The 27069-nt window shown below is 34.5% G+C and overlaps 1 protein-coding gene across 5 annotated transcripts in view; it reads right to left on the bottom strand.

The window, feature by feature from the left end:
- Hr3 (Hormone receptor 3) overlaps window positions 1-27069 on the bottom strand; it is a 73819-nt gene that overhangs the window by 14913 nt on the left and 31837 nt on the right. Inside the window, exons 1-2 of one of the 5 annotated variants that reach the window (XM_064355749.1) lie at window positions 10136-10413; window positions 8102-8428 (exon numbers count right to left, since the gene is read on the bottom strand). The exons of 3 other annotated variants lie outside the window; for them this stretch is intronic. In XM_064355749.1, the coding sequence (XP_064211819.1) occupies window positions 8102-8201 (100 nt within the window). In that variant the 5' untranslated portion in view covers window positions 8202-8428; window positions 10136-10413. Of the gene's footprint in view, window positions 1-8101; window positions 8429-10135; window positions 10414-27069 lie in introns of those variants that run through there. One more of the 5 variants, XM_008197602.3, reaches the window with a different exon arrangement.

The raw sequence follows: 27069 nt of genomic DNA on the forward strand, positions 1-27069 counted from the left end.
TCGACGGCACCGGTTACGTCAACTATCGAGACTTATTTATGGTTTTGAACGATCGTCTGAATCGGGGCTTAACACGCCACGTCGAAAAAAGCGAATGGCAGGAATTCAAAAGTTGCCTAAGAAGGGCCATTAATCCAAACCCTGGACTAGCTCCTCACACAAGAAGAAAACAAATGAACAAATAAGTACTTGTTGTCTGTACCAACTTCTAATTTAAAACATACTGTTGTAATGAAAACTAAATAAAAACTTAATTTACCAGATTTTTGAAATTTAGAGCGTAAATTGTGTTCACGTCCTTACGATACTAAAACGTGATATCTCGGGCTTTATCATACCCGCACAAAAATGGTTTTGTCGTTAGTTTTCTTTAGTATTCCAATATTTATTTATAAATGACAATTGGACAATGAGAAAATTGTTAATGTTGATTTTTACTGGAAGTCATATTTATATACACTAGAAAATAGGTTAAATAAGTTGCTAATGCAAATGCTATCAAATATAGGGTACGGTGGGGCAGCTTCGATCGACATTTTTTTTGGAAACCTTCAAAAAAAAATGTAAACCATGCCAATTCATTTTTAACAATATTTGCTGCTTGGGTTTTTCCTGCTAAAGTTTCGTACGCCCGGTTTGTTTTAGGTAACCCAACCCCGAATTTATGATTTTTTTTTAATGTTAACATATGATTTTTTAGTTTTATTTCCTATGATAACGCTGCATAAAAAATGAAATGACGTACAAACGAATGTATGTAGGCACCGGAAGACTTAGTGCAAATAAGAACTAGCGAAGTAAATAATACACATAACTTTAAAATCTTTCTGAGCTGAATTAGTTCAACACTGAAATAAAATATGTACTATCCGCTTATGTAATTCCCCGACAAACTGTCATAATAACAACTATTAATAACACTCAGGCGCGTATAACGTGTCCGTTTAAAGAAGAGATTTTGTTCCAAAGTATCCGACTTATCATCCGCGTCCGTTTATTGGAGAGTCCGCTTAAAGGAAACCAATACCATTTAAAATTAGCTCAAAACGAGACCAAGAAAATTGTCCGTTTTTCAGAGGGGTCCGCTTATGGATGTGCGTTAAAAGAGATTTCACTGTATTATATTGAATTTGACATAGAAAAAAAAAATGTTAAACTTAAAGAAAAAAGTTTAATCGCGGCGATCCTGTTATTTCGAAAGGTTTGGGTAACTTTTTTATCGTCTTTTTCAGAAAAATGTTTAGCTCCCATAGTTTATCAAACTTTTTATTCAATGTTTTAGAACTAATAATCACAAAACCCTGGGCACTTACTGTCACATGCAGCTTTATAAGCTTTAGTGTAAAGAATTAAAGCAATTTTTATATTAGAATGCAAATAATAACAAATGGAAAAAACATTAAAATAATATTAAACATGACAATTTACCTTGAGACAGTTAAAACAAACACAAACTATTCCCAAAAAATGCAATTTTGCTTCATTGAGCTTCTAACTTTCAGACACATTAAGCTAAGTCCTGAGCTGCCCCACGCCCGATACTGCCCCAACGTACCCTATCAATGACATAAATGTACTACCAAAATGGAAATATGTTTAATTTTAAACTTTGTTACTTTTGAAATGAAAAATTTTAACTTCTTTAAGTTCTTTGGAACAGTACTCAGTGATTAATCTAAAAAAAATACACTGCTACTTATTAATTTGATTATTTTTATGTAGTCAATGTAAAATACATCGGAAATTTTGAAACAGTCACAAATTTTTGGGAAAAAATGGCACTGGCAGTGCAGTTGTCCGCTGAATAGGTGAAAAAATTGCAATTGTCCCTTGTCACGTGTAAAAATCGCGTTAAGAGAAGACCTAGTCGTGTCCGCGATCCTAGCCGATCTCCCATATGTTCAGTAAGTAGGTCACTAAGCTGCCTCGCGAGTTAGGTCATTGCACCGCACAGCTCGTTGGTTGCCTTGCCGGACTTGGAGTCGCCACTGGCGTGCAAGACTGGGATTCAATACCCAATAAAAATCCACGATGAGACATTTTTTTAACAATCTGTGCATAAATCCACCTTTCGAGCACGCGTTTAGAAAGGACGTAAAGAAAGCCGAACTGTTACATAAAACTCGAATCCGATCTGTTTTCTCATACAGACTTTATTGGTATTTAAGGAAAATCGACGTCTAGCTATCGAATTTTTAAAAAGGTTGCATTTACGAGCCGTTACTAGGTCAAAATGCCGCTACCATAGACACTAGACGCAGTAAACCTGTCCAACTGTACTTCACAAATTACCTGCGCGAGTGATATTTTTTTCAAAAGATGACAAGTGAAATGAGAACGAATCACATGTCGATAAAAGTGCGAAACTCAAGTTTAACAACTAATCGACGAGACGAGATTTTAGGTCAAAAAAATTTTAAATATCTCGGAATATCAAAGTGCACTCTGATTATGTCAGAATGTATTGTCGACGATTTTTCATCTTCTTCGGAATATTTTGCTGTCGGAATTGACAATAAAATGTGGGTCACTGTTACCCACTTTGTTTTTTTCTGAAGTTCAAAGCTCACTTTCAATCACTGTGCGGAAAGCAACAACTTTTTGATACTATAGTAACACCACAGAAGTAATTAAACCATTCAAAACGCCTTAACCGAAGCACCCTGTATATAATCATGTACGAAGGAATTTATGTTTGATGTTTCTGTTTCGATTATTTTTTTAAGTTTAATGTACAAGGATGTAAGTACACCTAAAACATTTAACAGTGTACTTAATCAAACATTTCGACATACTATTTATCGCGGTTAAAAATGATGTTGCATGTTGTAATAATATTTTTTGTGGGTAGATGAGTATGTGCATGCTATATTGTAAGAAGTTTATTGCAAGTATGTACCTGCCTGAGCCCGCTTCTTAATTAATCATTAAGCTGTAATTAATTTTAGCATTTTAATAAAGCGGGTCGTAAACTGAGTGCATAGACGAATGCAATCTACCAATTTATTTGAGCTCCCGTTGAGCTCAATGATTCTAATGAAGAGTGATAAACGAGAGTTTGATTTCTCGCCTCTTACATTCACATATAATGCAATAATTGTTTACTCCATATATTTTTAAGGAGATGTCTCAATTAAAGCAATGTTTTCTTTGTAAGAAAGTGGCATTTAGTTGGTGGCAAACACAAAGGTCAGGTCGATATATCGATTCGGCAAACATATCAATTAATAATGGCACAACTTTACACTTTTACTCCCTCGCGTTGAGGTAAGATGTTTTTGATATTGTTCAAGTGCAAGGTTATAAAATGGAGATTTTTTAAAGTTGAATCTAACATATGGCCACATTAACAACCGATTGTTGTTTTTTACGAAACATAAAAGGAAATTCATAGTAATTTATTTACGTAACAGCACATTTAAATTGATATCGTTAAAAAACATTTGTTGAACACCGCTCATATATGAGAGGCATAATAAGTTGCGAATTTCGTAATACCTTGAAGCATGAACAACTTTCTTTTACCTCCGTCAAACCAGTAATACATATATGGAAAAAAAACGAGCTTCTTTGTGAAATTTCGGCTGTAATAACCTTATCCCTTCGAGCGATACAAAAAATCGTAATACAAAAGGGTGCTATTGATATTTTAACGCATCATTGCTGGTTATTAAACCCACAAAATTTCTTTTTTCGTGTCCGTTAATGACACAATAACAATTACACAACAAGTAACTTTCACCAAATGCGCGTTTTTATGTGTGAGTGTTGTTTATTTAAATTTTAATCAGTTTATAATTTATTGTATGCAATGGATATTGCATTCGGTTACACATTGTTCCTTCAATGGCACTTTTTTCCACAAAAATGGCGCACGTACAAGCCGCCATTTTACGACCGCGAGGAATTTTAAACCGAATTAAAATAAACATCTTTTATATCTTGCATCTTCGAAGTTATTTTAAAGACACAATAGAGAGGTGCGGCGGTTTTAAAAGCATCGTGTAATGGAGTTGTTTTCGTGATGGGGGCGTACATGTTTCAATGACAATTCCGATACAGATGGCTTCAGCTGAGAGTGTCTTTTGGCCGCCACACTGCTTTTTGTTACACACTTTTATTGGCTTAATCAATCACAGATGGGCCGCTGCAGCTTGCACTGACACCTTGGAATTAGCAGCTCACTGCTAAATATGCGGATCGAAATTAATTACGAGCCAGGATAAAAATAGACCGGCGGAATCGTCTCGAAAATCAACAAGTGCATTTAATAAATCTTGCGATTTCGTTACGGACTAATTGTACCAGACATTCCGGGAGCAGAACAATAAAGCCAGAGTTTCATTCACCGTTTGAAAAATAAAAAATTACGAACTTTTCATTAAATTACTCCTCTCCTAAAAATCGCAATCTAAATAAAATGTGGGCAAGGAATGGTAACGTCCAAAATTGCTAGGTATCTGTCACATTTTATCATTTTGTAAAAGACTATTAGAAAAAGTTCTAAAAATTTGTTAACTTCAAACAGCTGCTGTGTTGCAACGGATGTTCAAACATTGTCAAAACATTTTGTGTAATCATAACTCAGAGTAGCAAATGCAAAATTATCAGATTACTGAGTCTGGCAATATTATTTCATACTTTTAAGGTATTTAAAAGTTGAACAAATATTTAAGGTGTTTCACACCTCGACATGTTCGTAATGGAGGCGCCAGGTGGCGTTAAATTTTTGTTTGACGTGTGAGTTTAAACATCATAAACAATTTCCATGACAAGTCCTGTAGTAACATTTTACTTTCCTAAGTAAATAAATCCCCAGAAAAGAAAGCATCGTAATCGCAAACTTGTGGAATCTGTTGCCTATCAAATTGCCGCCAAAAATAATTTTCTTAATAATAACACGGAAGTAAAACACACACCAGCAGCTCCTAATGGTGTTTTTTCGTATGATTGTAAACCCATTCGCTAATTTTATGATTGCAGGAAGTTAGAATCAGTTAAATTGTCAAAAATCTTACGTAAAGCGAACGAAAGTAATGTTTTTAATATCCGAGCCAAAAACCACTCAATCAAGTTGCTTGTAGGACGTAAATAAAACGTGTAAAGCGATCTTTAGCCACTGGGCAGAGGTGTTACTGTAGGTGTTAGGAAATAAAAACTGGAGAGGGTTTAATTGACTGATAAGCTGCGAACTTTTACTGCCGATTACATAATGTAAATTAATTAATTAACGTTTTTGATATCGGCGATTTTGTAATACGTTAAGTGCAGTGCACCCAAAACAACAACCGAACGTCGCGGATTTGGAATAATCCCAAATATACCTCCCGAAATTAATTAATTCGACGGAAAGAACCCGTTTGTCGTCTAACTTTTGAAAAAGTGAAAGCGCGTGTTGAATAATCCCGTGGATTCGGAAAGGGCTCCAGTCCCGGACTCGGCCCGTTTTCCCCGCACCTGTCGATGAAATCAAACGAATACCTGCAATTAACGCGGTGTATAATTACACCAAACTGTATCTCTTAGACCATGGTGAATCGTACATTTGCGGACCCTGATGTCCTTGGTACAAGTCTTTCAACTTGTGGCCTACTTATGCAGAGTCGGAGTCGGGCCCCGAATCGCTTTAGTGCGGCACATCAACATAGAGCGTTTTATTTATAAACCGCTCAATATAAACACGTTTGAGATAATCGCGTCTATTGTGACATAACTGCACATAATACGCAACAAGAGAGGTGGTTCTCACTGCATATAAACGCCGCATTAGACGGATGCAGAAAAAATTCGATAATTAAAGAGGGATGCGAGGGTGAAAGCCGCTGCACTTGGAGGAATTGCGCGCTTTCGGCCAGCTTCCAAAACGAAAGTGACTATCTCTCGACGAACATTATGTAAGCGAACAGCATGTGTGTGACTGAAAAAACGGCTATTATCAATTTTTTCCAATCAATGGATTTGGCAAGATTCCAATGAAATGAATTAAGGTGAAATTGCATAAAAATCATTGAAAACGACCTCACTTGAACCTAGTCAATAAATATGTTTACTACAACTATGACACAAACTTTCAAAGACCATAACGAGAGCAAAATCCTTCACACGTTCGTGGCCACAAAAAGATCACCTACAACGCCTTAAAAAGCCGAATTTTCTGGAAAAGTCGCCGATTTTACTGTTTCCAAACGAGTGAAATGCGCTGAAACTTGAGTAACACTGTTGTGAAAATTCGAAATCGCTTCAACCACCATCAAGGCTCCTTTTTATTCGCCGCAGGTTGGCGATTTTTGGTCAGAAAAGTTGCACCGTTAAGGTCGTTGGCCTTTTTGCTAAAATTTAAAAGTAGCCCAACTAGAAACGAATTTAATATTAATTTATTTTTAGGAACTGTAACAGTAGCCGTTGCATAAAAGCGACAGCATGTGGTACTTGTCTGATTTCAACTCGACAAGAACCGATGCCTTGAAGTGTCAATTTTTCGTCTTGGATTTTATACTGAAAACAATTTCGTTTTATTCATCGCAGAAGGTCGGTTAGAGCCTCTCACCGACGATGTTTATTTATAAATATGATTTTTTCTATCACGACTTATCCAAAGACATTTTTTGCCATAGGAATATTATCTCACTGACCCATATTCGGTAAGTTCAATAAACTGAAGTGATAAGAAATACTAAAGAAAAAACATACTCCAACTGTTTACTTACTATTACATGAAATAATTATCATATTTACAAAATATTATCACCAAACAACAAAAAAATTGTTTGCCTGCAAGAAAGGGGACAGCAGCTCTTCAATACCAGACAAAAGGTTTAAACAAGCACATAAAACTATTATCACGGGATTAGCTGTGTTAAGAAACGTGTTCTTTAATACGCCACACATTTCAAAAATCCCCGACTGCATACTCCATCATCCAAATTTTCGAATAATGTTTCTTCATTCAAAGCACTTAATTAAGTAATATTTAACGAAAGTAATTATTCTAACGAACTCCCACGCTCAAATGTAAACACCTATAGTTAAAATATCGCAATTCTTTCAATAAAATATTTATTTTCTTCGTTCCACGACACAATTCACAATGGAAAAAGCTACTGTGATCTTGTCAACAGTATCATTAACAGTATTAAAAATTAAATTCATCAATCACATACATCTCTTAACGTTTAGTAGTTGAATTTTTTATTAATTAATTTTAAAGCACTGCATGAATTTTTATTGAAAAAATCGAAAAAATTTCAGCCGATTAAATTATTTCCAACCGCGCGTAATTCCGACATAAAAGAATAGCTAACCACCACATTGTGATTTATCATTTTGGAGTGTTTTATTTCAAATATGCGTCAACCCATTTGATTTGGCATTAAACAACAAAAAATCAATAAATTCTTTGCAGCTTTACCTGTGTGCACACGAAATCAGTAAATTAACAATCGATACCACGGATAAGTTCCTTTCCGAGCAGTGGATAAATCCGGCTGATTCATTCCTTTTGATTAAATCCAAGCTCTAATCCAAATTAGAGAAAAAAGCAAAGTCTTAAATCGATAAATTAAAAACGAAGATCTGTTGAATTCAAGAAGAAGCGACTCAATATTGATCTCGAGAGCTTTACCCACCATTTTGAACTCTGCAGCAAAGCAAATACTTTTTCAAACGCTAGAAAATTTGCTGTTGCATTGTTAATATCCCCCTAATTCCCAAAATACAACCCTTGGAAGATAACTATGTGCTCTAATGGCCCTGAGGGTGTGCTTCCTTTAATTCTGATTTTACAAATTGCTATTTGTAGTGCCCTCGAGTCAGGCGGATTGTAAGAAAAAGCCCATTTAATTTTGCATTGTTGTTTACTAGCGCCTGCTCCAAATATACCGATCTAATTTCATAATTGATTATTGTTGGATTGGGATAGAACAACAATCACGGAAATAGTTAATTAATTATTTAATTAATCTTAAATGAACCGTGAGTGTGCCACTTACACACACCATTTTTAACTCAGTTACATATCACACGTCGCTAGTTTTCCATTGTTCTAGTGAAGAACAGCTTTGCGGCTTGTTCTCACCCCGTGATGGGAAATTTCAGACTGTACCTTTGATGGATCCACTCGAGGTGTGCGGCTGTTGAGTTTGTGTTTGAGATTGTTGCACTTGTTCCAACCTGGAACTGACATTGTTCCACATTTCAAACATTTTGACGGTCACTGATTATCACTTTTGTTCTCACTCATATTGGTAACTGTTTTAAAAATTCACTCGAGTCACTACTTTTCTTTAACCGAATCCTATGTGACTAAATGGGTCCATAGTCTTAACCCTGTTCTTGGTACGTTTGGTGCAGTATATCTTCCATCTCTTCATGCTAGCGGAGAAAAAATCTCTCTTCTCTTTTCCGCCATTTATCCAATGAGACGTGGTACCTAATTTCGGGAAAACATCGTTTTCATGCAAGTACCACCAGCGGCTTTGTCGCTGTTTTGGGAGACTTATCGGAAACTATTTCGATACAAAATGGTGCTTGTGTTGTTTGTTTTGAGATATAATTTTTTATTCTGGACTTATTGCTGATATGACCTATCTCAACACGAATTAACGTAGGCATGGCATTTGCAATCGATTTGCCGGAAGTTTTACTCGATTTTGTTAAACACTAACTGTGTACATAGTTATGTAACGTGGAAGATTCCGTCATATCGTCTTTAAAGTGCATAGTATTGATTCCGTGCTCTCTCACTGTGTGCATCCACTCAACGAAAACTAAGTCGTTGTGTGACAGAGGTTTCAACACTGTGGCTCCAGCCTCTACATTTTCGAAAAATATCAATTTTACCAACGCAAACAAAATTGATAATTCTCATTTGCGCAATCTGTGGGTCATACATTAAAAATTGTTTCGCAACTCGCATTTCCATGAACACTCCAAACGGAAGGAAAACCATTCAATAGTTTCAAAATTTACACATGAAATTTTATCGAACTAAATAATTACAGTATGAACATGCGCTGCCTGTAAAATTATCGTAAATCAAATCAAGACCAACAAGTTGTATTCATTTTCTTTGTAAAACTTTAACAAAGAAAAATATGCAGGCAACTCGCGCATCAAATGCACTTTTTAATCAATGGAGAGCTCGAATCGATTTTTATTTGCACACTTCCGAATGTGGGCTTAACCTGACACACTAACTTAATAAATATTTTCCTATTTACAAGTGGGTTGCATCCAATAAGATGAAGTAATGAGTAAATATTCCTTCTCTTGCACAAACTAGAAAAAACAATTACGCCAATAACAAAACAACTCATCTAAACTTTAAGAGCTTTTATGTTGACACAATTATTTGTATTTTTCTGCCAGGAGTTAACTTACGGTGGCTTTATGTTTCATGTGCATTGAAATCGATCTTGCGATTGTAGTAAATTTAATATGAAAAGTTTCATCAAAAAACGGCTACATCTATGTTTACTCATCATCGTATAAGGTGTCACTCCTGACAACTTATTAAAATGTAAATTTAATCTGCTACCTGATTATTTGTTTTCCAATAATGTGAATGAAGTTTCGGGTCTATCACTTTGTGGCTTTACATTTTTATCATTCAATTCAAGCTAATAAAGGAACAATGCCTGAAACACCCACATGAATTTTATTCGAAACGTAAACGACAATAACAAGGACTTTTTCGAAATCATCAATGCTTTCTCTTTTTCTAGCGAATCATAATGGCATTTTGTGTGATATATGGACGTTTGATTTAGTTTAAAGCCACTGTTTTGTACAAATCTTGGGTGTTCGTGTCGGACAAAATTTTGATTACCCAAACAATCAAAAGGTTATTGTACTTGAACAGTGCTCGTAATTTCGACCGAGTGATAAATAAAAAATTGAAAAGCGGACGAAAGATAACGCAGGGTTTTCGTGCATGTCTTGGCGTAATTTAAAATATTTAAAGTTTGTTGCATCTTATAATGTACACATTAGTTACTTCCACACTAACAAAATGGGGATAAATATAGATAAAGCATTTTGTTTATTTTTAGATAAATTTCGCGTTACATGCTCGTAGTACGAAAGAAACCTCGTCAAGTCTCCCAAAACAGGGCTGAAAGCAGCGATTCCTACCCACCTATTCTCTTTAAAAATAAAGTAAAATAATCCAATGGTTTTTGCACTTGAATCACACCACATAATCACAAACCACCACGTATCTCACGGAAAACTTCCGATAGAGATCCATTGTTATTACCGGACACGTGTTATCCCCGATCGCGACGAAAAATTTTCCCGGGAACGAATCGAATTTTCCCGCTTGTTCCGTACGTGCGTAAAGATAGCGACACGTACCGTACGCACTATTTCCGCATAATCTCTTACGTACGAAGTCTTGGCAAACACTAAACTCCAACCACCATCGTGCTAGAGTAGAAAGTAGGCATAAAGTTTAGAGCGGCGCATGCTTGCAGTTATGCTAACTGTACTTTTCACCAACAGACAACACGCGGACCAAAAGGCACTTTTTGGGCCATTGGGCCACATGAGGGATGATTGGAAAGGGTTGGGCCAGAAGGGTGATTCAGGAGACGCGATTTCCGCCAGACTGATATAAATTTTTAAAAAGGTCACCAACTTCCAGATTCTGTCAAAAGTTTCATTATGAATAAATCACAAGATTTAAATTTGAGGGTTTTAATGAAATCTAAACTTATTGTTTTCTTTGTTCAAAGAATCTGGAAAAATACCACCGGAGCAACATTTTAATCCGCTTTGACCCAACCGGAAATAAATATTTATTTTCTTTCTAATCTTTTGAAAAGTCGCATTAAGCTCGGTTTAAAAAATATCCCTAGTACAGGTGTGCCACGTGCACGCTCAATACGTCTTCTAAATGCGCATGAGGTAATAAAGCTCGTCGCGAGCAGGGTAAGAAAATTTGCGTTTTATTTGTTCAGTTCGTTTATCTATTAACCGATAACGAAAAAAAATTTCAAAATCGCCGAATTTTTGTGGTCCACGTGTAAACAACATTTTTCAACCAAAATTATGGACGGGACATGTCTCAAAGCCACGTACACACAACAAAACAAATCGACTATGATGTCTTGTACAACCACATGCAAGTCATGTATGCGGGCATGAATGTCGTAATTGGTAAATCCGTGTTGCTTCAACATGCACGCGAACAAATTATGTTTTTCAGTGGGAGATGTTTTTGTTGTTTTTGGTTATGCATGTGTGTAGCTGTCATATCACCAAGCTATTATAATAAGACAAGGACTAAAACCCCGGACTTTTTCTAGTAAAATCCGGACGTAATAAAACATTTTGGCACTACTTTTTTTCGTATGAAATAGTAGCAGTTTTTACACAAGAAACAAAAAAAAAACAAAAACAGAAACAAAAGCTCAGAAAATAATAACGTAAAAGATTCAGTCCACCCTATTGGAAATACGTGTAGTTCATATTTTTAAGTAAATTAGAAATAAACATATTACAAGGGTAGTGGTAAGATAAAATAATATTTAACGGAATTTTAAGTCCCTATGACAAAAAATTGTTTGAGACTTTTCCACGAAACATAACTATCTTCAAATATTAGATTTTTGCGATTTTTTCAAAATTCCTTAAAAATATACGTAGATAAAAACCATAAGTTTTTCCTTTGATCTTAGGCGGAGAAAAAAAGTGAAAAATTTGGTCTTGAAATTTAAAATAAGGTTTTCACATTGTGAAAACCTAATGCAAGAAGTGTTGGACATTTAATTAAAAAAACCAACTATGTGAGGGGCCCAGTTCCAAAGTTTCCATTTTTCGATAGAAATAAAATAGGTTGCGTTTTTGTAAAAAAACACAATTTCTAGTTTATTTTTTATGGACAAAATTGCACTTAATTTCAAACAGAAAAGCAACAAACAACAAATTAATAACGTGAAATATTCAGTCTACTTTACTAATTGCAAATAGTAATGTTTTTAAGTAAAGTAAAATAGAAAAAATTGCAAATAGTAATGTTTTTAAGTAAAATAAAATAGAAAAAATACATTACAAGGGTAGTGATAAAAGACATTCAACGAATTTTAAGTGTTAGATTTTTGGCACTTCCTACATGAATTTTTTCAAAAATTGTACCTTTTGTGGGTAGGTAAAAAATCAGTTAAAATTCGAAAAAAAGAGAATGCTTTTAATTTATTTTTCGTTGGCAGTTCGAGCATTGACGGCGCGCAGTTTTACTCCTGTGTCATCAAAAAACCATCCATTACGTTGTTTTGCTTTTGATACAGACGGTTAATTCCTCTGTTAATTAACACTTCTAACACCGGAAAGAGATGTTGCAACGTTTTTTGATGTCTTCACTTCCTTCAACGCCGAGATTAAGTCGTCAAAGCCCCGTTGTTCGATATTTTTATTGACCATTAAACGTCGAAATTTTGAAATCACCAACAAAGTTTGCGCCTTTTGACAAACTAAACACAAAGTTTAACGTTGTGTGCAATTACGTAAAACTTTATCAAAATTCGATTTAGCTTGCACTCATAAAATTTTCATTCATTCGGGTCTTTACAACTATCAGTTTAATGACCTGCGGCAATAAAACGGCGCTTACACATAGAGGATTTTATTAGAAAAATACTGTTATTTCGCTCTGAGTGCGGTTGCGGCCGTTATTAATCACTGGGACGGAATGCAGATTTTGGGGAAACTGCAAGATGTGGTGGTAAAAGTCGAGGCTACCATAAATGACCCGACTTTATGGGGGCAATATTCGGAAAGAATCATTGTGGCCACTGCCGAATATTGGGCCATAAAATCTGGTTTCGGTCTGTTTAAAGCCATATTTCAGGAAATCTGTACAGGCAAATAAATCATTTCGCCGTCCGGGAACGTGATAGAAATTTTGAAAATTTTCGATGAATTTATAGCCCGAAATGTGGTGGTGCCTTTCACATTTCAGCGCTTTCTTAGACTGATGCAACAGTGGCGTGCGTCAGTGGTGACGCGTCTCTGCAATAAAATAATTGGACGCGACGAGTTGGATTTGATTCAGTGTTGACTTTGAAAAATAAGGAGAAATAAAGCCACCATCCTGCATAACATCGCGAATTTAAGGCGAGTGTATATCGACGCACATTTATTACGTCACATAACGTCAAAACATGGCGTCGCCATGACAACGACGTTGGCGCCGCGCGGGACGCTCCGAAACTAACACAAGCGACGGCGTCTGCGATGCATAATATCCCTTTTATCCCACACAAACTATTCAAGGGAATTCTGAACGCCTCGACATGATGAAATAAAAGACTTTATCATCCCTTCTTCATTATTAAAACCATAATAATAACCCATTCCTCAAACTAAATCCAAGCGGTATGTGTGCGGTAATGTCATCGACGAACTAGACAAAACGATTGTTTCGTTTATGCAAAATACTAGAAAAATTAAATGTGAGATTCGTGTTTTGCGGAATAATAGCACGAACAGATTTATCGCAGGAAAATATTTATAAATGGTGGATTTAATTAGTCACGTACGTTGACACCTCTAACAACATCGGATGAGCGGGTTCATGAACTTGATAAGCGAGATGACAAATTCCGAAAAATAACGAAATCTTTACGAATTCACAACAACGAGAGTTCAACCGAACAATGAAAATTTATTTGCGTGACCGTTGACAGTTTTCACCGACATCGTGAGTTACGACACAATTGTAGAATAACAAGAATGTTTAATTTCCTCGAAATTTAATAATTAGACGATAATTACTCGCTACACTTTCGTTTTCCAGCCGCACAATTCATTAAAAAATGAATTTTCCAGAAACCATTAAAAATTATCATGGGGATCGAACAAAAATTACAAATGCGAAACACAAAAAGACAAATTAATCTGATTAAAGAATGTGTCTTGTCTATTTTTTATTCTTTACAAATTAGCAAATAAAAAAGAGTTTGTTTAAGGTTGTACAGTTTATAGTCGCCCTATTTACCAAATGCACTTTACTAATTTTTAAAAACGACTTTTACAAATTCAGAATTCTGTGCCGTACGCATTCAGGACACAATTTAAGTAAAAGTTCAATCAATAAACATGCATATATGTTTATAATGGTATGAAAGTATTTTGAAAAGCCATTTAACAAGATGACGAAATTAAACCAAATATTGCGATTTTTGAAAAAATGTTACCGCACTTGAATATCAATTCCAGTAAACCAGTAAACTAGAATTTTTGGTAAAACTTTTTGCCAAAATTTTGATTTTGATTTTTAAAAACAATTCCCAGTTTTGCTTTATTGTGTGATTCGGACATTGTTTCCAATTACATAAAGGACATGGTTCCAAAGGGTGGAATCTCCAGGTTCCTTAACTTTTCAGGTAACGAAAAAAACTCTCGTTTTTTAGAAAATTATTTGTTTTGTGGTTAAGGTAAAATGTTTGACAAGTTTAAAAATAAAAAAAGGTTTTTTGAAAAAAATATTCGCAAAAATGTTTTTGAGATTGACTGCACTGCTTGTTTAAAAGTAAAGATTGTGGAAATTGTACAGTTTGTTAAAGATTTAAGAAAAACTAAAACACGGATTTCTAAAACAGCTTTACCAAAAGAATAACAAAGAAAAAAAAACGAGAAAAGTTTTTAAAAACGTTAGTTCAGGATATGCGCCAAAAACTTCACTTTGCAAATTTAATTTTACTCTGTATTTTTAATAAGCTTTGGAGATTGAACATTTTGTTTTAATTATTAATTTAGGAGTTTGTACGGTTTGGAACTAAATGTAATGTTCCACATAAAACATAAACTAGAAATTGTGTTTTTTTACAAAAACGCAATCGATTTTATCTTTCTTGAAAATGGAAACTTTGGAACTAAGGCCTCTCACATAGTTTGTTTTTTAATCAAAAGGTTAATGTTACTATCTTACCAAATGTGTTAATTTTTAATACAGCTTCTTTTAAATTTCAAGTCCTAAATGGGCTATAGCCTAGAGCCGCAAAAATGTCTTAATTATTTGGTTAATGAGTTTCAAGAAGCTTTTAGTAGTTTCATTTCATATGTATTATAGAAAATTCACAATGTCTTTGAAAAAAGTCAGCGACAACGCAATGCTATTATAGAAAAAAAGTGTAAAAATTGCTAGGTTTTTTTGAAAAACAAAAACTTCTTATAAATAAATACATTTTTTTAAATAAATATCCTAGAAAATAAAGGTGACATTTAAAAATCTAGTGCACCTTTGGTGACTACGTAAAAAGAACATTTTCATGTTTGATGTTAGTTTAATTAGACCAAGAGGGGTGGTAATATTTAAAATTATGAAAGGTGTTCAGATATTTCCAAAATACGATAAATGATGTCCCTTTGTTAATAAAAATTGTCCATTTTCGAGGTTTATTAATTTTTCATTATTTTCTAACCAATAAAGGTTTTTTAAGACCAAAGGAAAAACTTATGTTTTGTCGAATACGAATTTGAAGTTCATTTCAATCAGCGTATATTTTGGGGAATTTTGAAAAACTCGCGCTTGAGATTTTGAAGTATTGAGTGTTATTATTGAAATATTTGTGTGCAAGACTACCGCAACTTTTGACCTTTTGTCTGAACGCCAATAAAAACTGCTGAGATAATCCAATTCTATGATTTAAATTGCAATTTATGTAAAAAGTACATCCCTCACGAGTAAAAGAGGATTTTGACGTTTATTATTATTAGGCATTTTGACTTTGGTGGTCTGTTCTCAATTTTGGCCAGATTGTTCAGATTAGTGCCAATTTAAATATTAGATTTTCTGGAAAATTGGAATAGCAGCAGTGTTGACCACCGCCCCAGACCGGCCAATAAACACGTCCCGAAAACATTCAATCCTAGTCAAAAGTCCTGTCTACATAATGGGATAGAGTGGTAAATATTTACAACCCCCCGTTGGCTAAAGTGCATTCGTCGGCTCGCTACAATAACTTTGTAGTGGTGGGCCGCTACCGAGGGCGAACGCAAACAGCAGGGATGCTGTCGACAGGTAGCGGGTGATTTTTTCCTCTTTGCAACAAAGAGAATTTACAGTTAGATGGACCATGTGCATCAACAGCTGCATCAGAATTTCTTCACGATAATTATACACAGCCGAGATCGAGAGAGGGTTTCGTGGGAAACGCCTTATGTCCGGTGTACATACGAACACACCCCCGGTTTATACATAAGTGTATGAACCACTTCCGGCTAACGGGAAACTTAATCGGATTTTTTAGTACCTGTTGCGACATAAAGGCAATATTTATTTAAAGATATTCATTGGTTTTGGGATGTGAATCATCTGAACGGGTGGGTCAGTGAACTTGGCGAATTTTTGAGCTACGCATCCAATTATTAGAACGATTGCCAACAAAAAATAAAACGAATACATTGGACCCTAAATGTACAGTCCAGTGACCTTTACTATTAGACCAAACAAAAAATCGCTCTATTACCGCTATACTTGGCTGTGGGTTTCACTCGTGAGCTACAGTCATTTTCATATATGGATTTAATTCGATTGACAGGAATTTTTAATCTACACCGTGTGTTCTAATTCCCCGATTTGTTTATAATTAAATTGAGTTGAACGGAGCAATTAATTCAGACTCGTGGGTATTGCGTATGTTTAGTATGTAAGTTGTTATTTAATTTCATTGCTTTGCCATTACAAGCGCACATACAATCACTTCTCTTAGATTGAATACGTGTATGTGTAATATGTGGATATTGATAATATCTTTAATAAGGATTTATCAATTTTGAAACGTGTGATTTATGTCCATTTAAAATCATTTTCCGCGCTGAGATAAACATGATGTTTGCGTCTGGATTAGGGTCAATTCAGACAATTATTTAATGACAAAATAGTTTGGAAACCACTAAAATTACAGAGAATACGAGCAAATTTGTACTTTGTTTACACTTCAGGTGAGTATCCAGGAAGCAGGTACTGATCAAATAAACGAAACACATGTAAAAATAGGTTTTAACTAGGTCTTCACGTTACCAACAGCATCGATTTGTTACAAAAACACAAACCTATAACTCATCATTTTGTCATCATCAATAGTTCAGGATAATTACACATATGAAAGTTACAAGACAAGCAAGAAAAAATTGTCAAGGCTTCTTTATGAAGATACCGGAGATAATAGATGTATAATTTGCCTTATTTATCCGGTATTTTAATTTGTAACATTAGTGTTTTTCTTTCGAAACGATTTTCAAGAGAATTCACCCAAAATAAAAAATCGAATGTCGTTTTTAAATTTAATCAATTTCTAATTAATTTTCACTTGAAAAAATGTGAAAAACCACTGCAAAATCAGGATGTTACGCATGAATTCTATGCTTGATTAAGTCATTTCTAATTGGTTACGAAGCTACAATTTATTTTTTCATTTGTTCATTATACAACGCTGAATATAAGTTTAATGTCCGATAACAATAATTATGTTTTTTCAAGTCCTCTATTTTAACAATGACGCCGACTAGATATTGCATGAATGAAATATCAAATTAATAATTTGTGAAAGTATTTTGTCTCTACGGTTTGTAAAAAAGATATTAATAATTTATAGCAAATATTCCGATAACAAAGGAAGTGAAATTAGAATTGATTTAACTTTCTTCTAAGCAGATCATATGAGTAATCCAGATTGAAATTTAGCATCAGGAGGTTTCTCTATTTTTTTCCGAACGAGTTTGCAGTCAAATGATTTCTAAAAATCGTACAATTTATTTTTAAAATTAAGAAATAAAAAATCCAACGTAGAGATTTGACACCCACACGTAAATGTATCCATTTAATTATAGAAATATTCGAGGCACCTGTTTATGCTTTAGGTGTGACTGGAAAAGAGATTATGCAAGTTAATTTATTTTATTGTCAAAATTTATAACTACAAGTATTTAATCAAATTGTTGCTGATTTTTGTATGAATAATTAAAAAACATTTAAATATGTAAAACTTATGTGGTAACAAGTTGGTGAGCAAATAAATCAAAATTAAAAAACCGTCTCTGCCTAATTATGTCTAATTTTTGGTTCTAATGGGACCACTTTTAAAATTCCGTTTCAATAATTTATGAGTAGAGGCACTTTTTAGCGTCAGTTATGTCTTCATTTCTCGGATCCACAACTTGTGATCATTCACCTCAAATTGATAAATAGCTTAGATAATAGCAATTTTTATTGTCTATTTAATCTCGTAATGTTCTCTCAAGGCAATAATTTCATAGCAGAACCGATGGAAATTGCAAAATATCCACATGAGAAACCTGAAAAGGAAGCAACTGCTAAACGGATGTGATCGTGCTATGTTAGTTATTACAGAAGTGTATCAAAGTTTCGATCCTTTCGGACAATAAAAAATGATTTTGGATAAAGCCAAAACATCGCGGCTATTGTACGTGAAAATAAAAAAGAAAGCCACTAATGATGGTCCAAATTTATGATAGCGGAACCTGAATCATGATCCTGATTATAATCCCTCGTGAGACTTATTTTCTGAATAATTCATGGTAATTTAACGTAAATAGTCACTGCAATAAATTCTCTCAGGCCACACAGCATGGTTTGGGTGCATACATTCAACGAAAAACAAGAGTGTATCACTGTCGAAATGTGAAAGTACAGCAGTGTGTAAAATTCAGTTAGCTTCTGTCTGTCACGTTGATAATTAGCAGAAAAAAATCCTGCGTTAATTAACAGCAACTTTAAGTCATAGCTAAGTAATTATGCAATAAAATGTGTTTTTTATTTTTCGCGAGATGCTTTTTTACGCAATAAAATCATTTCAGACTCACAAATATTAAAACTGGAACCTAACATTACGGTTGGCAGGTATTAATTTAAACCGTCGCTCGATACCTTTGAAAAGTTGTTTCTACAAGTTGAAAGTAGTCGTGAATGTTAAATTTTCGTGGTTAATCTGTTAATCGGTTACGTAACACGGATCGCAAAATTCATATCCCCCCAAGACATGATTTAATAATTGTTACACTATCCTATTAAAAAAAATTTTGAAAAAATGAAACGATGCAAATTCACGCACGAACCTAATTAAGCACCACTTAATTTAGCGCAAACTGTCGAGAACGGTTCTTGACATTGATGGGACTGAAATGTAACAGATCTTCAAGGTCAGTTTTACTATGCATGTGCATCATATTTACTACGTTTTGTCCATTCATGAGTCGATCAATGCGAAAACACCAATGGCCTTCGCAATGTCGTTTATAACAATCAACACAACAAAACGGAATCGAAAAAATTGTCAACAAAGTTCTGCCAGCTGAAAATAGGTTGAAACTTTGTGTAATAATTATAATAAATAGCCGTGTTTATGTCGGCATTTATGATTGAGAAAATTTCCAACACATGTTCACTTTGGTTGTATTTGTTTTTCTTTGGCTCTCACCTAAATTATATTTTATTTATAATAAATTCGAAAACATCAAAATTCAGGTTGTAACAATAAATTCGCACAGTATAACGAACTTTGTGCCAAACTCGCATACACGACTCAATAAAATTAATTACCGTGCAGAATTTTAACACGGCACGAAAACGGTCATTATATTATTAAAAATCGATTAAATGAATAAGTTACAACGGGCGAGATAATGATCCGACAAGCTTTTGATCAATTAAAATAATTGCAGCTTTTTATCTCATCTTATTAACGATGCAAATAAAAAATGTGCATAAGTTGTAAAGTGTAAGTCGGAAAACGCTTCCTTTCACGAAAGCTTTCAGCCACCCACACGCCCAAACTTTGCTGCTTCATGAGGCTTATGAAATATTTTTGCAACATTATCTTGTAACAAGAACTTACGACGCTTGGCAACTAGATTCTGGACTAAACAGGATCGAGTCTGGATATTTAAGCATTTGTAACGTTCAAAAATTAGGTCGCAAGTCGCATTTCTGGCGAAAAAGACAACTTGATGCCGTCCAACCGGGCATAATAACGTATCGGAGAAATCTTTAATGTTGTATTTTTAGATTTTTTATTACTTGTCCGTATTTATAACTGCACTAAAATCGGCCAGTTAATTGACGACTACATGTGTCTTTGTTTGCACCAAGCAATATTTTTACGGATTTATTGGTAATTAATATGCCGCTATTGTTTACGGATTTTTTCATACATGTATCTATTCGTAGTTTAGTCACGTAAATCCGCAGATGTAACAAATCATACAGGCATACGTTTACATTTGTCCACTAAGTGATCAGTTGAATTGTAATTTCTCCACGAGTCACTATTTTTTTTCAAAGAGAAAAATGTGAAAGTTAATTTACTTTAGCAGTTATTATACATGTGGGATTTTGGGTGGTCTTGCACTCTTACATCATAAATTCGTTGCTTTACGGCCGGTTACGATTAAAAGCGCGCATCCCGTGCCAAAATTCCTGCCAATTCCGGGAAATTCGAATCCAGCGGCCCTCACAAGGAAGCCAAGCCGGTGAAAGTCGCAACAGATGATAATGACGGGCCAAAATCTCGTATGTTGTGTAACCGTATGCAAGAAATAACGAACATATCCCAGAACGGTGCAACTTTTCACTTTTGTGCTATTGCACCTTAGGGCGTTCTATCAAGATTCAATTTTAGATTAGCGCGGCTTCTGTTTCGATTTCGGCCCTGTTTGTTGCAAAAATTTCGTTGTAAATCGCAGACGTCGACGTATTCCCAAAACATGTGGTGCAATCCGGCGTCGAGCAGACGTCTAAGTTCGAATATAGGTCACGTGCTAAAATTAAATCACTTTTACCTGGGTTAACTACCTCCTTCTAATTATAAACATTGTGACAAGCGGCTTTTCGGCATTGCGAACGGAACCGAAATCGATTAACCGCTCATCGATAAGACGGATGAGGATGTTGGCTCTTTATTAAGTAATTACGGAGTAAACGACCGACAGCAACACCATCCTTAGATTGGAAATTGATTAAAATAAAAGCTGCTTGTATCGAACTGCTCGAATGTTACGGCCGTAATTATGTAGGAACTAATTAAATAAAAATGTTACATCGACTCGGAGCAGTATTGAAAAGTATATCTCCAGTGGAAAGTTAAATAACGCAGTGCCATTAATCAATCAAAAACAAAAAAACCGCCGCAATTTTATTAATCAACCAGCCACTACTTTTACCTTATTATTTTAATACGTTTTTTCTTCAAATCTCCGATCGTAAAAATATAATTCGCGAACTAGTGGATGCTCATTTCAAAGTAAAGACATTTTTATTACCCACACATTTTTACGTTCACTTCCCGTGAGTAATTTTACATGCTTCTGACATTTCCACTTTTACAGGTAATAAAAAAATGGTATTTCCTCAAAACATGTAGCTTATTTTGATTTAATACCGAAATGTGCAATAAATAATTCCAGCATCGGGGTCACGTTAATAAATTTCCGAAAATCTGGACGCCGAATGCAAACACTCCCCCTTTAGACACCACTGTGTTACGAATAATCCACATTTGTCAATTTCACAACTTAGTTTAGATAACAATATTAGTCAAACTTCCGCTGTGTGCACTGGTAACATCTACCCTAAATTAAATAATCATGTCGTAAACCTAATTTGGTAGTACTTTGAGAAAAATGCAACAGAATGACAACACTGACTCGAAAATAGAGTCAAACAAACAAATTGCATTAAACTCGCAGTGGAAATTCGAAACAAATAAAAATATGAAAAGGCGTATGAAATACTAGCCATTAACAACTCCAAATGATGTAATTTAAAATTATTTATGATTTATTACGTAAAATTATATCTTTGCGAATTAAATAAGGTCAGAGGTTAATTTTATCAATAAAACATAATGTGCCTCGGCAAAAAGAGTTTTGTTCCCTCTGTTCGCATGTATGAATCAAATTGACACGTATCCACGTTCCTAAAACTTTTGTTTACACTGGAGAATGTATAATTTGACATTAATAAACGCATAATGTGTTACATTCTGTCTACTTGTACACATTTTACGAGCAACGCTGCTGTCATTGTTAACTATTAAAATTTGCATCGATGTTGTAATCGACTCGATAAAATATCAGATCAATAAATTCTCAAATTTAAATATACTACGTAACCTAACATACTCGAATAAATAGTTCAAGTAAACGGTCAAAAATGCCATCGGCCTTTAAAAAATTATATCCATCCTTCGTTGTGCAATAACGTGGAATATTAGTAATGCAGCACTTGCTGTTTTTCTCTCGAATTATAATATTAATAAAATCAATGATGTAAGTGTTGAATAAATCAAACCATCAATAATTAATCCTGATTTGTTATTTGAACTTTCGGAACTTTATTTTACACCTAAGGTGAGATGCTAAAAAATGGATTTCGGAGAGCGACCTAACTGTATTATTTATAACATTTTGTGTTTGTTATTGTCGAAACTTCTTCCTGTCGTAGTGATCCACGTGCAATATTTATCCAAGGTGTTAATATGCCATTGCCACATCCACGACTGCACACAGAAAACACAAACTGAAACTTTTACCGTACGTTTCTTTAATTATCGCTATAACATTAAAAGCGATAAAATTAAGCAACCGCGATATAAACGACATTAATCTTTTTTTCGCCATTTCAAATCCAGTACAACATAAATACGGTAAAACATATCCATTCACATAATACCAAACAAATTGATATTAGTTCTCATGTGCGGCGACCATTTAAATGGTAATTAAGCTGCAATAGTGGTAAACAAACCACAATTCGATGGTACTGGTCTTGTCCAACACATCCAATTCGAGATACATTCGTTGCAGCAACCAATTGCGTTAATTATTTATACGTCTTGTTATGAGTCCCGTTTGATTTATGCAGCGTTTCAGCTATAAACTCTTACTATCAAGATAATAAATAAAGTGCGAGAGTGTATTCGCACACGCAGGACACAAACGTGTAATTCGCTTATAGTAAATTACATTATTTTTCTATTCTGGTAGCGTGGCCCATTTATGTGCCAATAATGCATTTATGGGCGCTGAAGAAAAACAGCTGGTGCATCGAGCTTGAATTTTTATTTACGACGAGACACTACAGGGATAACAGCTTTCGTGCAATATTCATAAGCGAAATAATCAAAAATTTAACAATGCCTTATTATGGTGTGGAAAATCCAACCTTTGTTTTGATCGGTTTCTAACAATTTTAAATATAAATTATGTCATTATTTTGTTTGTCTTTTCGCCACTTTCGTTTCATTTTACTTGAAATTAAGTTTACAAACTGCGCAATAGAAGCCCCACGTGCACACTTTTCGTGCACAAATTGTGAGTAAATGAACAGTATTAGCACCTTGTTTTCACTCCTGGACGCTGTTAGAAAATTTAATGAACCGCAGCACAATAGTAATAACAAATAAAAACAATTAGGAATTAAAACGCAAGAGCGGGGAAAAAGTATTAAAGTAAGCGTTTTTTTCCGAAAAATACTACAAAACTTTTAGAATGTAAATAAATTAATGGAAAAACGAAAGGTTCCATATTTTGCGTTCAACTCGTATATCAAAGTCCGTGGAGATAAGTTTGTGATTTAAAGAAAATTTAGATAACGCCGATTTAATAATTGCGCCCGCCTTGAGGTATTTGAAAGTACAAATAATGGTTTAAAATAATCATAAATCGCACCTAATATGCATATCCAATCATTAAAAGAAAATTAGATTGTGTCGATTTTCTCGAAACGGAAACCCGCTTAAATTTTAGAATGTCGTTACATATAATTACCCTTAAAGACAAAATTTGCCTTCTGTTTTAACAAATGAATAATTTAGCATCTGGTCCAGTCAGCTGCGGCAGCAGTCATCTGCTTTAGCTCTTCATTTCGAGCATAACAGTAACAAATTCGATTCAATTAAGTAAACACGTAGTTTGCGGTCTCTGGATTGAGACATCGTACACTAATTTTGAAGTCCCCTGTATACAGAATGCATCGGATGAATCACGCGTAATTATGTGTAAAATCCGGTGCAATTTTCATGGAATGAAAGTAAAATCTGGCACATTTTTCAGCGGAGCCATCCATTACTCTGTATTTATAAGAGCGGGTGCACGCTGATGTTGTTTTTGTAAATTCATCAGAGACATATGAGATATTTTTAACTTTATCCCTGCATTAAATCCGCACTTTTATACGTTTTTCCTCTCCACTTTCACGAGTCGACGACGAGCTAAAGACGACGCATTATTTATTTATTGCACGGTTTTTGTCGACGCTTCAACGTGCAATTTTATTTTTTATACACAGATGCAGGATTTTTCATGGCACATGATGAAAACATCACAAAATGCTGTTAAAATTTTAATTGCAGTCACTTTTTTTGGTCAAATGCTTACATGCGTCTCGCTCGGATGCCAATCGTCGGATTCTGACAAATTAACAATAATTACAGTAATTGAATTGTATGGACATTAAATATTTGTAATGATTAAGGTCATCGTACTGGTATCATAGCCACCAGATGACAGGTACTCGGAGTTTTATGGCCAACAATTATTGCACCGTGGCCTCGTTTGAAACTGAATCAACATTCAAAACTTGTTGGCATTAACTATAGGCATACAAAACAGATTACCCGTTCTTAATTCGTGTTTTATTTCTAGAATTATTTAAACAAAGGGAGGATAGATTAAATTTTACGACACGAATATTCCAAAAGACTATAAAAATGTTTTGCAATAATTATTGACACGGCGCGGCTAAAACCCGTTCAACTTATCTGAGGTTTCTTAACCAAAGATCTTCAATCAATTTATTTTTTATTTAGTTTCCTTATCAAAACATCTCTATCTCAGTAGGCCATCAGAGACCAGATGACTAATGTACTTCGACTGGCAAAATATTTTATACCTAAATAAATAACACGAAAAGTACAAATACAACTATACCTGTTCATAAATTAAATTAATTTGAAATGAAAAAGTATCAATAAAAAATGATTTAAATGTCACATTGATTTACAGCAAAATACATAATTAACTTTGTCTATTAATTTTGTTGTTTAATAAATTAAAGTCAATCAATACTGTATACTATTGACATACATTTACTTATTCATACTTTTCAGTCACATCCTTTTTTAGCTCTAGACCGGAAAAAATAAGTTTGCTGGCAAGGCACGAGCATGTAAAAAAATGACTTTTGATTTCTTGTCCTTATCTTGTCACAGTAATTGGAGTTGAAAATTTTCGTTTTCATTTTAGCCTCGAGCCCAGTAATTAGTGAAGACAAGTAAAGATTGGTGTTACGAAAAAAAAGTCATATTCACTTAACTCATGTGTCATTTCGTACTCAAGATAAATACCAGCCGGAGCTAACTTAAAAATAAGTTTGAACCGTTATAATCACTTTTTTAAATGAGATATCAACATATTTGGTAATGCTGTGTTTACCTTTACAATGATGGTATTGGTAATTTCGCAACGCCAAAATCGGATGGAGAGTGAGCCTCTTACCTGCAAAAAAAAAGATATTGTTAATAACGGATGAGTCTTGTTCTATTGTATACAGGGTATTTTTCGGTCCCATTCAATTGATGAAGAGTCGTAATTATCACATTAATCTTATCTCGAATTGTTTAAAATTCTAATTTTCACCGGGGGCTTACGAAATTTCGAAAGTGTTTATGTTAATTTTCGATCAATACGGTGATTAATAACTTTCATTTATCCGTTCCGAGAAGCCCCCGCTTTACCCTACTTTTATCGGCAAACAAGACCAGATTTTCGCATATTGTCAATCAGCTGGCTTATCATTTCATCTGTTTACTCAACAAGAATTCTATTGTTTTATTTCGGCTAAAATGCGCAATAACGTGAAAAATCCACCGTTAGCCGCCGAAAATTTAAACAATGGCTAACTGTAAATAATTCCACGGCCCACTCGGTTTATTTTTTCGCTAAAGCGCCATCTGGGGGCAGACCCGCTGCACTATCGCCGCAGACAAAACACTGTCGCGGTCGATTACAGCGCCGCCTCGTGTTGAGTAGACGAATTCGTCGGCAACCTCGCGACCTTTCAAGGCAGTTTATTGACCCGTGTGACGTATGCGGAAGTAATGACGTCACATTGACAAGCACATCGACTGCGGATGTTGGCAACGCTTGAGTTGCCGCCAGATGTGTAACAGAGACGGCGATAGTTTGCCGAGAATGTAAATAAATTCGAAAAGTATGCTATATTTAAGGCCGGGCTTTCTGACATTTTTGGCCACGATGCTCGATTGTTTCGCTCACGTGATGCGATCGATTGACGACTGGATGAGTCCGAGTTCATGGAACTTATTATAAAAATGTAATAAAGATTATATTTAGAATTAAGACTCGTTTGTAATGTGATCGATGACAGACGACATCTCTGGGTATTGACCCCGAGCTTGACGTACACCTACAATTGTTTATTTCACTCACGTGATCCATATCCAAATAATTTTGCTAGTTCTCTAAAAATACAAAGATGAGTTTTTAACGGATATTCCCGGAATATGCAATAAAAATTCGAATAAAATTTAATTTTAGAAATTTTTAACGACTAGCTTGTCAACTAATTTTTATACGGCACTAAATTTGGAGAATTTTGTAAACATACTTTTTATAAAGCGTATGTGCAACATGAAAGTACCGAATGTTTATTGGCGCAGTAAAGTAACAACAGATGCAAAGTGCAGTCTGTGATGTTTATCACAAATTACATTTTTCTAGAAAAAATCATTGAATTTAAAACACGCTCCTCGAGTTTAATTTGAATATTTCGTTTTATGTTTGATGAGAACAAAGCCAACAATTAATTATTTTATGAGATACGTATAAACATTACACCAAGTATGCTAAATAATATAAAATATGATCCAAGTCACGTAATGCTATATCAAGCCATCTACATTGTAATTACAAACTCTCGATAATAACAATTTTGCTATCCACTTCGCATTCTGTCTTTCTAATTCTTATTTAATTAGTATGTAAAATAAAATTTATAGTTAAAATCAATCCAGAAACGTCAATGCTGTA

This window comes from Tribolium castaneum, chromosome 3, assembly GCF_031307605.1.
Source record: "Tribolium castaneum strain GA2 chromosome 3, icTriCast1.1, whole genome shotgun sequence".
In the NCBI taxonomy this organism is placed as follows: domain Eukaryota; kingdom Metazoa; phylum Arthropoda; class Insecta; order Coleoptera; family Tenebrionidae; genus Tribolium; species Tribolium castaneum.